Source organism: Nicotiana tomentosiformis, chromosome 10 (assembly GCF_000390325.3).
Source record: "Nicotiana tomentosiformis chromosome 10, ASM39032v3, whole genome shotgun sequence".
NCBI lineage: Eukaryota > Viridiplantae > Streptophyta > Magnoliopsida > Solanales > Solanaceae > Nicotiana > Nicotiana tomentosiformis.
This window is the reverse complement of record NC_090821.1, coordinates 8,957,034-8,971,268: the sequence shown is the minus strand read 5'-3', so window position 1 is coordinate 8,971,268 and position 14,235 is coordinate 8,957,034. Positions and strand designations below refer to the sequence as shown.

Below are 14,235 nucleotides of genomic sequence, written 5' to 3'. Positions count from 1 at the left end.
AAATTTCAATACACTGTAACTTATCAATGGCTTCATAGTGAGTTATTGATCCTTAGGCCATTCTATGCTCTTCCCTCTATCAAAAGACCCGGGAAATATTTTACAAAAATCAAGCTCATAATTTGACGCTAAGTAAACTAATATGTATCATCTAGAACTCAACTCAAATAAAGTGAAATTCAAGAATCATGGTACAAGCAAATATTTAGAAATTAGCTAATGATTTCAACTTCTGCATTATTACTCCTTTAAGAAAAAAAATACTACAATATTTTAAAGAGGCCAAATTATACCATTTATTCATTTTGGTTCAACGAATGAAATATTACAAAAAATAAATCAGAAACACTAGAATTTTTTAGCTAGTAGAAGTTGGTGAATGGCATCAATATGGCTATATATGGGTGGGGGAAGTACATGTAGTATTGTCATTGGCGGAGCCACCTTATAAGAAGGGGTGTCATTATATAAAAAATAGGTAGGTAAAAATATAAATTATATATACTATATATGGACTCCCATTAATTAATTTTCTGTTATGTTTACTTTTATATATTTTGACACCTCTTAACCAAAATTCTGACTCCGTCACTAGGCATTGCAACTGAAAAGGTGGTGGAGAGTATTTCTACTTGGGTAAAGAAAAAGTAGAAGAGAGGAAAAAAAAGAGGGGATGGTGGCAGATACAATGGTGTATGGCGGAGAATGGAGATACGGTGGTATCTTGGGCGGGAAAAGAGAAAAAAATAAAAAAAGAAGAAGTAGAAGAAAAAGGGATGCAGGCAGAGAGATTAGTTCCAAAACTCTTGAATCAAAGAAAAGTACAAAAGCAGAGATAAGAAAATGTGATTTTCTCAACATAGAGGACAAAGTGATACTGCATTGCCCCACACCGTAGTGAGAAATGTTTGTGCATACTTTATAAACAAAGCACAGGAAGTAGAGTGACACTGGGCTCAGTAACGCGGGCCTGTAACCCAAGTGGGAGTAATAAAGTAATGGAAATGGGTTATTGTGAATTAACCATAATGAATTGTGCCGAGCTCACGATTGTATGAAGGTCCGGTACAATACTCTGGCAAGTAGAGATAGAGATATAATCCCTACCCGTTTGGGTATTGTTATCGGCTGACTTAACAGAGCAGTCGTGGGTACAGTTCACCGCATTGGGTGGGCATTAAGGACTGGATCTCATATTTGCGTTGGCTATGGCCCAATTCCTTCTGGGCTCATAATAATTGGACCATTACTTTTGTAGAAATAACACGGATAGTTATTTTAAAGGTCGAATTATATGATTTAAAGTGCAAATACTCGATATCATGAATCAAGAATTCCCGGTGATATACATCGGTGCCTTAGGGGAACAGCTCCCAAAGCTGATTTCCTTTAAGTTGTAGGATTCTTCTAAATTTTGTTTATTTTTTCTCAGCAAACTATCTTGTAACTAAGGATTGAAAAATTTACATGTCTTTCTTAGCTTTTCTTTTGCCCCATTTTGCTTTTTCGTTTACGCTTTAACTCAAGTTCTTCCTTTTTATGGTAGCAAATATAAAATTTTGTCTGAAATATTTTAGTTTATGTCTTTCTTTTATATTTCTAGAAATATTTTAGTTTATGTCTTTCTTTTATATATATAAAGAGGGAAAGAGAGAACGGATGAGAAATGATTCGGCCAACCCAAAACAACTGTGCCTCCTTTCATTTATACTCGGTATAACCCGATCCAAGTCCAAGTTTTACAACCGAAAAGAACAATTGGGTAAAATAAAATCAAGGCAAAATTTTTGAAAATTTTACCACCTATAGCAAAGCTTTGCACTCTATTTATTATAAATAAAAACCCTTTTAAAATATTATTTTCTATATCTACCTTTTAGTTTTTATAGCAAAATATGTATTTATGATCACTTCCTACTATTAAGTCATTAAATACGTTGTCTAATATTTTTTTCTCTCATTCTTTCAGTTTATTCTCTCCCAAAATCACGCATAGTATCTTATTTCTCCCTCCACGATCTCTCTCTCATTCTTTCCTATATGGACCAGAAAACTGGTTTCCTCCAACAAACGACGAGCTTTTCCATGATTTCCATGGTTATCACTACTCTTGAGCCATGAAAACAGTGAGCTTTTTCATGATTTCCTGCAAGTTTTCTTAACATTCTTTTCAAAATTGTTCTTTCCCAATTCCACATGACGTGGAGGCGTGACACCAAAATTTTTCCCTTCTAATTCATGATTTCTTGCTTCTGTCAAAAACTATGAAATTGTGCAAATCGTAAATCATCAACACAGATTTTCACCACTCACCACTAAAGTTTTTGGCCAGTTAAAACTTTTTCTTTTTCTCTTCAACATTTTTTAAAAAAAATATTCACCATTGTTAGGTTTTCTACATAATACCTACTAAATCATTCAATTTCGAAGGGCCATCTTTCGATTTGCAAATCACTCAAGAGGAACATGTATTTGTTGGTTCATCAACAACCATTAAAGCCAAAAATAGAACAAAAATACGCAATGGCCCTAATTATAGATATATTTATATGTATTCGAGTTTGCATACATTGTTTTTTAGTTTCTACAACGGGTTTCTCTTCTTGTATTTAGATGTATTTATATGTATTTGAGTTCTTACAACAATATTTTTAAATACATTGTTAGTTCTATCATTTTGATGTTATTCATCAATTAGTTATGCATTCAATCTAACTGTATTCATCTGTGTTTTAAACCTAACTGTATCCATCTGTATTTAAAATAACAATACAGTAAAATACTCTCAATACAAATAGAAAATCAATGAATACAACCAATGATATATACTCAATAAAGCAGTAATACCATGTATTATGAATAAATAAAATATTGTGAATACAAAAATAAACTTGAATACATTAAACACAACTGTTAGATACAACAGAATACAAGCACTATGTTTATTATTAAATATGCAGCCAGAAGGTTACTATTACAGGTTATATTTGGCATAAATACATGATGTATTCATATACAGAAAATCGAATTTCAAAATATTTTTGTAGATACTTGTATCATTTTCAAGCAGAACCTCGAACAATGTCAGGGAAAAAAAAAACTTGAATTGTATCAGGAAAAAAAAGAGGGACTGAAACTCTTAAGAATGCTCTATTTTTTTATGTTTAGCGTCTCATAAATCTTTTCATTAATTAGATTGATAATGTTGTGTGTTATAATTGATTTAGGTGAGTTATATTAGGAGTGTATCCCGTTAAATTAGCAGCTTTTCGTTATTAAACAACTTGAGAGACCTATTATTACGTTGTATTCATGAATGCATGGTATGAATACATGTGAATACAACGGCTGACAGCTGGACTGCCCTATTTTTTAGCTGATTTTTGCTACTGTATTCATAAATACGGTAGCTCGAATACATCGAATACATTACCATAACAATTGAAAGATAGCCACGGAAAATAATTATGTATATGATAGCTATAAGAAGGTAATAGCCACTAAACAATAGTCATTTCTGAAAATTCCTCAAAATTTATCGAGAAAACTACTTACTATAGCCACTTAAAATTTTAATAGCTCATGTTTTTGCCCATTGACACAAAATGGCCCTCCGGTCCAAACATATTACATCTAATATCCCGAAATGTCTATTTTATATATTTTTTGTATAGTGACAATCTATTTTGTATATTTTTTTATATAGTGACAATCTATTTTGTATAGTGACAATCTATTTTGTAGTATATATTTTGTATAGTGACAGTCTATTTAGTATTTTATTTTTGTATAATGACAGTCTATTTTTGTATATATTTTGTATAGTGACAGTCTATTGTATATAAATTGTATAGTGACAGTCTATTTTGTTTAATTTTTGTATAGTGATAGTTTATTTTTTTTATATATATATATATTAATATACCAATATTCAAAAGAAATGCTCTCTAGTCTAATACATAATCTAAAATGACTTTTAAATATTAGCCTCATATATAATTTTTTATGAAAAAAGTTGGTCCAAAAAAGAGATTGATAAAATATTCATGTTTGATATGCACGAGTTGCAACAGAGGATAGGGAGAGTAATTGATACTTGGGGGTCAAATGGGAGTCAACCCTCTAAAACATATTACAAAGAGGAAATGACAATGATCAGAAAAAATATTGTTGACTTCCATGGTGAAATTGAAGGTTTCAAGAATTGAATACAAGATTTGTCAAATCTCAGTCGTTGTAGTATTAATATTAATGGTGCCCAGGCTCCAACTTCGACCTCATCACACATCATGAAATCGAAATCAAAAACCAGCTAGTCTAACCCACTGTGCTCGATCTCGTTGACTTTAGATCTGGACGTAAACTCAAACACCGGCGACTCTCTATTAAATTCAGCGACTCTTTCTTCTCGTTTTATTTATTATTTTTGGGGCTTTTGATATTATGAAAATCTAGATTTAAAAAGATGGTTTATTTGCTATTTGAATTTCGGCGACCGTGAATTTTTCGGCCACTACTGCGAACGGTGAAGTTTTCCGGCTAAACCATTTTGGGCCGAAAATCATTTTTCCAATGAACCTGTGTTTGTGCTTGTGAGTCAGATGTATTGTTCGGTAGCTAGCCGTTATAATTGATTTTGGGCTATAAAATGCATATTGCAATTTGTGGCTAGCGGCTGATATTAGTTTCTAGCGGATAGTCATAAATGAAGTTTGCTCAAATTTATCCGAACAATTATATTGCTTAAGAAATGAAGAATAAAAAAGGAGTGAAATAGGAGGTCATGTGTGCTGAAAATAAAAGGAGTGAAATACGATAAGTTTCCTCTCGAACAGAAACTAATCTTAGAGGTTATCATAATGGTATTGAGAGAAGCTAAGAACTGCAAATATAAAATTTTTGTATTAGTATGCTATTTTATGTCTTTCTCACATATTTCTTGCCTAATAATTTGGAGAAGTTGCATTTATGAGATAATTTCGGGGCAGAATGTCTTTCAGAGGCATATCATAATGGTATTGAGAGGAGCTAGGGGTGTCAAGCGGGCGGGTCGAGTCAAAAACGGGTAATTTAAAAACTAATAAATTATCCGACCCGACCCGTGGTTGAGACGGATAAAAAACGGGTAATTTAAAAACTAAATCCGACCCGACCCGTGTTTGAGACAGATAAAAAATGGGTTATTCGGCGAATAACATGGATATCCATGGCTTCTTGAATATGAGGAGAATTCCTAGTCTCCCAAACTTGAGGAACCCCCATTTGAGGCTTTACAAATGTAAAAGTTAAACACATTAGTTATCAATATCCATTTGATTAACCATTTTCTAAATGGATAATATAATTTTTATCCATATTCGACCCGTTTTTAAAAAGTTCATTATCCAAACCATTTTTAATGCATAATATGAGTGAATAACTGTTTTCTTTTAACCATTAGTTATCAACATCCATTTGGTTAACCATTTTCTAAATGGATTATATGGTTTTTATCCATATTCAGACTCGTTTTTAAAAAGTTCATTATCCAACCCATTTTTAATGCATAATATGAGTGAATGATTTCTTTAGCAATTTATATTTTTGGCAACAGATTGATGAATTTTATGCACTATAAAGAGTTCTGCAATTTTCAAGAACCTAAACTCCTAAACTATAGTCATATGGATAAGGTTCTTATCCATATTCGACCTGTTTTTAAAAAGTTTATTATCCAACCCATTTTTTAATGCATAATATGAGTGAATAACTGTTTTCTTTTAACAATTTTGCCACCTCTAAGAGGAGCTAAGAATGATTTCTTTAGCAATTTATTTTTGGCAACAGATTGATGAATTTTATGCACTATAAAGAGTTCTGCAATTTTCAAGAACTCCTAAACTATAGTCATGTCAACAGATCTATTTAGCCAATTGAAGGACTCCATAAAGCTGAAAAGTACACTCCCTTCCTTTCTTTGTTCACAACAATGGAAAAAGAAATGGAACTAAATGGAGCTCAAGTAGTTCTCCATTTATAGAAACTAAATGGAACCTAGCAATAAAAGAACAGTTTGGATTCTTGATTAATGAAACCAACTTAAGTCATCTTCCTAGTAGTAGTGTTCTTGCATTGGGGGCATCTTGGATCAGCTTCAGTTACCATGACATACATGTGGCACCTTTGACAACCCACCACCACCATAGGGGATGATGATGTTGCTGCTGCTTCTGTGCTTTTGCCTAAATCAGCTTGCTCCGACGACACACGTAATGATGATGCAGCCAACAGGGATTTGGCTGGAGTTAGCAATGCAACAACACCTCTTTCCGGACTGGAGTACTTCTTGTATATCACCTTTAGCTTGTGAGTTGCAGCCGCAGATTGATAGCTCACTAACAACCTTGCACACTCTCTGTTCCAAAATCAATCAATCATTCAATTAACTACGTCTCAATCCAAATTAGTTGGAAGAAGAACAAAGGGAAGAAAAAAAGGTACTAGTATAGAAAAGATTGACTCACATTAGCTGAGATTCTGAGAAACCAGTGTGCAGCTTAAGTGTCTCATTCCAAAATGGTGTCCTATTGAGGGTGTGTCGAGCAGCATAGACCGCTGAGGCAGCAATCATTGAAGGGCAGTAGATAATGGTTGGATAATTCATCAACCCCAGCTCAGCCAGAAAATATACCATGTTCTCAGTCTGATATTTGAAGGGGTTTAAAAGCAATCAGTCAATTAGTACCATGAGCTCATAGTGACAGAAATATCCAAGAATTTCAAAGAACTTACTTCTGAATCAGGTGGAGAAGCTTTAATGAAACGTGCTAGGAACACATAAGGTGTTGGAACTGTTAAGTACCATTCCAATTGCCCAAGAATTTCTTTCTCCATAGTTAACACCTGATCATGAGTGTAACTTTTGTCTGAGATGCACACAAAGTCATTGACCTGAAAAATCAAATTAACATTCAGAAAGTTGTTAGCTTTAGCCATTAGCAGCTCATAGACTAGCATAATCCTATTTGATGTAGCTTCAAAAATATACCTCAGGAGCCCAAATTTCTTCATATTTGGAGGCTATGAGCATGGCACTGACACCCACTAGCTGCAAGTCCCTTCTTGATGTACTCTTCACAGCAAGGTAGCGATCGACAATGTTGATTGTGAGGTAAAGAGTCTCTGGATTAAGTTCAAATTTTTGGTGGACTTCAACCAACCAATCAATCAGAACTGCTCTCATCCTATCATTTATTTCAGGCTGTGAATCCATGTAGTCATGGACTCTTGTCTCATTCTACAAACAGGCACAAGTATTCAAGTTGATCAAATATATTACTAGTAAACAAGCAAAAATAGAGAGCAACAGCTGATATATAGCTCAAGTTCAAGACCATGGATACCTCAGCAAGTTTGTAGAAGCTGTAAATGTCTTCAACGTATTCCACAACTGCCAACTCATTGTTCACATCTGCAGCATCAATATCCACTATCTGCTCCTTTGGTTTTTTACTCAGACCACATGCAGCCTTTATAAAGTTGATAGAAAAATCAGACATTCCTCTAGTAGTGTAACTGATACAATATTGTAAAACACTAAACAATAAAAACTACGCCTCAATCACAAACCTTGCTTCGAGCAGTGAGAGTTGAAGTAAGAGTTGCTTTCTGTTTTAATGAGTCTTTATCAGCCTTCTTCCTTTGCATCTTCTCCTTCAGTTTTTCTTGAGTGTCCGGACTAATTTCAATAATCTCCTCAGGTTTTGGTTTAACTGTGGCTTTCTTCTGAGCTGGTTTCCTTACTGCAGGTACTTTAGCAACATTTGCTCCTTTTACAATAACAGCAACAGGTTTCTGCAAACAGCAAAAAAACCACAAGTCCACAACCAAAATCAGTATTATAATATCATTGAGATTGAAATGCAAAGAAAGATTATGACTTTTGTTGTCATAACCTTCTCATTTTCAGCTGCTGCCAACAATTGTGCACAAAAGCTCCTTGTTAAGGGGTGAGATACCTGAGGAAGTGGCTTTTTTCCTTCGACCCCACGACCTGTAGCCACATTCCCAATATCACCAAGCGCTTTCCTATTTCTTCCTTCTGCTGCCACATTCTTTTTCTGCTTTAATGCCCCAGGGACTGCCTCACCTGAACAATATAAAAGTCTATCTATATTAGGAGTATCAAACAAAATACCATTAACAATCAATACATAGTAATACTTATAGAGTTGATTATGTAACATCATATAAACGTCTATCATCAACATTTCAAGAGGTTCACCCAATAACAATGGATGGTAGACAAAAGTCTATCTACTTAGTATCAAACAAAATACAACTAACATTCAATAATATTTAGAGAGTAATTCTATGTAACATCATTTACTGGACCATCTATCATGTTCAAGAGGTTCACACCCAATAAGAAATGTTTATGTCCCTGAAAGCTTACTGAGAGGCCAATTTACAGAAAAACCAGTAGCCACCGCTATTTTCATCAGGGTAATCTTAACACTACCGTTCCATTTTTTTTTTAATTGGTAAAGAAACAACATATAATGATTAAATGTGCATCATTTACTGAAAAATTATAACACAAATAGCCAAATAGGTCGATTGGTTCACCCAAAAACAATGCAAATCTATGTCCTGAATATTACAAGAAACCCATATATAGAATAGCAATAGGCCCCATTTCTCATCAGATCACGCTCCAAGTCTCCAACAATGAATTTACCAACAGTCTCTTGTTTATTTCTTTCTTTTATTTAGATTAACATCTAAAATTCGTAACATTTAGGAATTTTTTAGCTAGTTATTGGGACACGAAAAATTCTAAAGCGTATTGCAGAAATTTCCAATTAGTTCAAGCATATCAATACCATATCAATACCACTAGACTAGATAGTACTATATTTTTACATTTAATTTAAGCATCTTTATAACGCACAATTAATGGGAAAAAACGACTTGGGTCAGTAGTAATCGAAGGACCCATCACAGAACTTGAGAATCGTTGAACCACATGAGATTCAGAACATTTGTTCAAATGAATAAGAAATATTATCAAAATGAAAAGGAAAAAGATAGTAAGAATCAAAAGATAAGTATATTGTATATAAAGTAAGAAATCATCAAAATGCTTATTGAGAAATCTAACCTCTATTCTGCTGTTGAAGGACGATTCTTGAAGCCATTTTAGAGAAACCTTGAAACTCTTTCTCCGAAAGGTTTTTGAGAGAAAGAAGAGATATTTGGGAGAAGTGAAGAATACACCCTTTTTGAAGCTGCACAATCGGCGCTTCGCTCCCAACGGTCTTATTTTTCCTTTAAATCTTAGCCGTCGGATGAAGTTCTAGATCAACGGTCGTAATTGGGTTTTAGATAATTATGCCTATTACCGTTTGGGTTTAAACCTACTGCTTTTGATATAGTGTGGAGGCCTCCACTACAAGCTTTACCAATTCCAAATATATATCTTTAATGAATATTAATCTTAGAAATATTAATACTAATAAATAGTAATAATATCCTGTCTTCTAAAATAATTAATCGCTATTCCAGAATCTAATTAGTTTGAGTCAACTATATGAATCATTTTAAAACCATTTCTCTATAAAACTTGTACTAATAAATAAAAAGACTACACTTATCACTAAAAAAGTTCTGCTGACAAAGGAACTAGCAAAATATCTCTTTTGGGGAATTTATATATCATTAATTGTATACCCACACTAAAATTTACAATTAATCCACACGTACAAAAATATGGATACATGATTCACTCAATTTGATATTTTTTCTTATTAAATTTCCATCATAATTAAGTTGATGATGGACAATTGAACATATCGATCGTTCACCGGTAACTTGGTCTTTTAATCATCTACATTTTTTTATACGGCACTTGTTTAACATTTTATCCACGTTATTTCAATATTATGACAAATAATAAGTTTAGCATCTACTACATAGAATTTTTTAACGAGACAAATACGGGTTTTCCTCCTTTTTTCCCCATATAGGATCTACTTGTAAAGTATAATATAATAGTATGAAAATCGCATATGTTATAAACTGAAAGATACATCAGACGGAATTTGACAAACTATTTATAATAAGATAAATAAATATGTGGATAATAAACATTGAAAAAAGTTGATAAACCATGTGCCGATGGGTCAAAGGAGTAGGAAGTTAATGATATAGCTGACATTATAGTTTCACCGTGCTCTATGGTATAAATAGAGAATCAATAGTATGTAATAATTAAGCACGGTCAACACGCTGGGTGGAGCTAGAAGATTAGCTACAGATATAACAAGTTTTTCAATTAGCTGACATATCCAAATACTAGCAGTTGCAGTTCTAGCTTGTGCTGAAAAACTGACATACTGTCTTTGTCCTTCAAGCATATCCATGAATCTATTTCACCATTATCTCTTGAATCTATTAATCGAACATTATTTGTGCACTTGTTTAGCGTTTTATCCATATTATTTCAACAATTTTGACAAATTATAAGTTTTGCATCTACTACATAGATTTTTTTATTGAGACAATACAATTTTCCTCTTTTTTTTCTCCATAAAGGGTCTACTTGTAAAGAATAGTCAGAAAATTGCAAATTGAAAGAATTTTGTGTGATATATCTTTTTGTATATATAAAAGATATATCACGTAGAATTTGATAAACTATTATAATAGGATAAATAAATATGTGGATGATTAACTTTGAAACAAGTTGATAAACCATATATATATAGCAAGAATACTACTGTAAAAGCCGATGAAGTAAATGATATAGATAAACGTCATAGTTTCGACGTGCTCTATGGTATATATAAAGAATCAACAATATGTAACAAGCACGGCCAACAAGTTAAGGCGGAGCTAGAAGATTAGCAACGGATGTAACAAGCTCTTCAATTATTTGACATATCCAAATGCTAGCTAGTAGCTGCAGCTCTAACTCGTGATGAAAAACTTATATATTGTCTTTGTCTTTCAAGCATATCCATGCGTCTATTCCACCACTATCTCTTGAATCCATTAATCAAACATTATTTGTGCCTATCCTTGGATTTGGACTTACCCATGACGGCTTTCCCCACCCAAAATCAACGTATAGTCTGTAGCCGCGCAAGCTACTAATTTGAATCGCTATCTCGCCTCGGAAATGCGCTTCATTTAGCTCCTTGAGGTCAGGGGGAATGGCCAAGATAGCTTTATCTCGACTCTGTTTATCCACATATTTGGTACTCAGTTCTGATAATGATTTTCTTATATAGGTTACCAAGGTGGGCAAGTCAGAGCCATCATTCTCAGCTTTACATGCCGTGGCAACTGCAACAACATTTTCTACACAGTGGTTTGGCAATGGAGGGACAAAACGCTTTCGTATATTTGTAGGAGGCAAAATCTGTCTCTGGAGTATCTAAGCCAAGATAATATTATGGGAAGGATTCTCGAGTCGACGTTAGTCGAAGCGACCCAAGAAGCAATAAAGTCCTTGGCCGAAGTGTCGACATGAGCCATAGTCGAGATGTCGACCAGAGCCATAATTGAGATGTCAAAAAGGGTCGAGGTCGAGGTTGAATATCGATCATAAGAATTGTAAAGGCTAGTTTGTCAGGATAAGATATTAAAAAGAAATATTCTAGTGGATATTCCCTGCACTTGTACTATTAGGGTTTCTTAGAACATGTCCCAGATATAGAGAAAAAAGAGACAATGATAGGGGCATGTGATATTCATTCGTAAGAACATACTTTGACAAAAAGATTCTTTCTTTCTCACTAAGATACAAACACCACCTTTTCACTGAGATTCTTGTCTATATTATTCTATACTTTTCCATCAGATCCGAGAATAACTTGAATATTCAAGGATTTGTCTGTCACTCATCATTATGAGGAGAAACAACCATCCAGTTTATCCTTTATTGGATGAATTATTTCTCCTATTTACTTAAATGTCATTTATTATTATTCATTGCTATTAATGCTACATCATTGCTCATAATTTTTTGAACAGTTATTGCATATTGTTATCACTATTTGACCAAACCCATCTAACGTTTATTGCACCCTCGGTAGCTACATCTAGAAATATTATTGTTAACTAAGTTTAACCCATAATTACATAAATTTTATTATTTGAACCAAGAGCCATATTTTTGGTCAAACAATTTGACACCGTCTGTGGGGATTTCTTAGTTAAATTTTTAGTTTCCTCTATATCTATGACTAATACGAGTCACTAACATCACAAAATTCAAGATCTCCTTTCTTTGTGCATACAAAACCCTACATGGTAGGTAACCGAGAAGAAATAACGAGAATAGCAAGTGACCTCCCAACCAACCTCATAAACGTCATCAATGAAAGCTGTGAAACGGCGGGTGAGTCCCTATGCGAGATGGGTCACCACCCCTTCACTGCAGCATCACAAAATCTCGTGGTAAGGGAGCCTCCATGTCTGTGGGGGAAGAAACGCCCCCGGCTGTAAAAAAAAATCTCCTCGAAGTGTGGCTAACTGACACGCTAATCAGCGTCCTCAACAAGCCCGCTCGGGACATAACTACAGAAAATGCAAGGACTTACACGATACAACAAGCGGATGAGCAGTGCAACCATCTTTTTCCTCCAACGACAGGTATTACTCACAATGCCATTGATAGTGAAGGTGACAACTCCCTTGCATCCATTATGAAAAGGATAGGAAGAAATGAAGAATGAAAACAAGGCGCTCCGAGATCAAATGAAAGAACACCAAGAAAGGGACGATAAAATACCGGGCTCCCCTAAGTTGTTGTCGAAGAGGGATGCCGGCCGGTTCGTCAAACAGCCGTACAGTGATGATGCAGCCCCACATGCTATACCAAAAACCTTTAAAATGTCGCCCTACCTTAGGATATATGACGGCATAACCGACCCTAAAGATCATGTGACTCATTACGTCAATGCCGTGAAAGGCAACGACTTCGCCAAAGAACATGTGTCTTCTATCTTGCTGAAGAAGTTCGGCGAAACCCTCGCATGAGGGGCATTAACCTGGTATTCGCAGCTACCACCACGCTCTAAGAAACCTTTGAATAAATGGCCGGCAAGTTCACGCCAGAGCCAAGAAGGTCGAGGCAAGAGTGAATGACATATTTGCTATTAAACAATCTCTGGGAGAGGGACTGAGGTACTTCATCGCCCGTTCAACTGGGTAAGGATGACTTTGCCAAACGTGTCCGAAGGGATGGCGGTTGCAACTTTTTAGAACGAGCTGGATAGGGATGGTTCAAGAGCAACGAAGAAATTATTGATTCGGTTGATAAGGTACCCCCAACCACTTGGGATGAAATCCACAATGCTAATTGTGCCGAGGTTCATGCAGATGAGGACGACCTCAACGGGTCAACCCATCGACTAACCTCGGTATAAGCGGAATCAAGAAAGGGTCGAAGAGACAATGCCAGAAGAGATCATCCAATTATGCGACCTAACAGGAAACGACATCAACCATATATCAGAACGGTCGTCGTCCTCTCCCCCCGCTACGAAGAAGGTCCATCCAGACCAAGGATGGGAACCCATCGGAACGATAGAGGTATGCCCCCTATTATTTGCTCAAAATTTTTATATGTCACATACAGAGATAATCTACGCCCTGGAGAAGCTCGGGCCAAACGTGAAGTCGCCGCCAAAGATGAGATCGGACCCTAACACCAGAAAATTCGACACCCTCTGTGAGTTCCACCAGGAACGAGGGCACAAGACTGAAAACTGCATCGCCTTGAGGTAGGAAGTCGTGAATATGTTACGACAAGGACAACTTAAAGAGCTGCTAAGCGATAAGGGAAGAACCAATTTTGCCAGAGGATGCAAACATCAAGGGCCGCCTAAGCCACCCTCACTAGCCCGTACCATCAACATGATCATCAGCGGCGGCGACAACTCCTCCATAAACAGCGTGAAGTTCACCACTACCCACAAACTCAAGCGATCTATCACCCGCGAATGGTACGACGAACTCGAAGAAAGTATCATCTTCGACAAGTCGGACGCCGACGGTTTGGCTTTTCCTCATAACGACGCCCTTGTTATTACTCTGCAAATTTTAGATACTGATGTTAAACGCATTATGATAGATGACGGGAGTGGCGTGTGCATTATCCATCCCCGAGTACTTACCCAAATGAAACTCGAGGTTAAGATAGTACTGCGATGTATCACGCTAACTGATTTTAACAATGCAGTTGAA

At 35.4% G+C, this 14,235-nt stretch overlaps 1 protein-coding gene and 1 non-coding gene across 3 annotated transcripts; both read right to left on the bottom strand.

Annotated features, from left to right (window-relative positions):
• Nucleotides 1–5,903: 5,903 nt before the first annotated feature.
• On the bottom strand, nucleotides 5,904–9,272 carry LOC104100804 (G2/mitotic-specific cyclin S13-7-like). 2 transcript variants are annotated; one of them, XM_009608131.4, is made up of 8 exons: nucleotides 9,143–9,272; nucleotides 7,935–8,128; nucleotides 7,609–7,833; nucleotides 7,383–7,508; nucleotides 7,028–7,276; nucleotides 6,772–6,930; nucleotides 6,504–6,682; nucleotides 5,904–6,394 (listed from the first exon to the last, which is right to left on the bottom strand). In XM_009608131.4, exons 1-8 carry the CDS (start codon nucleotides 9,177–9,179, stop codon nucleotides 6,079–6,081), a joined length of 1,485 nt encoding a protein of 494 aa, XP_009606426.1. In that variant the 5' UTR covers nucleotides 9,180–9,272; the 3' UTR covers nucleotides 5,904–6,078. The 2 variants fall into 2 exon arrangements, with proteins under 2 accessions (XP_009606426.1, XP_009606427.1); XM_009608132.4 differs by having other exon boundaries at nucleotides 7,998–8,128.
• On the bottom strand, nucleotides 8,547–8,682 carry LOC117277873 (small nucleolar RNA snoR74). The gene has a single exon (XR_004508209.1). It is a non-coding gene; the product is annotated as a small nucleolar RNA snoR74 (small nucleolar RNA).
• Nucleotides 9,273–14,235: the final 4,963 nt, after the last annotated feature.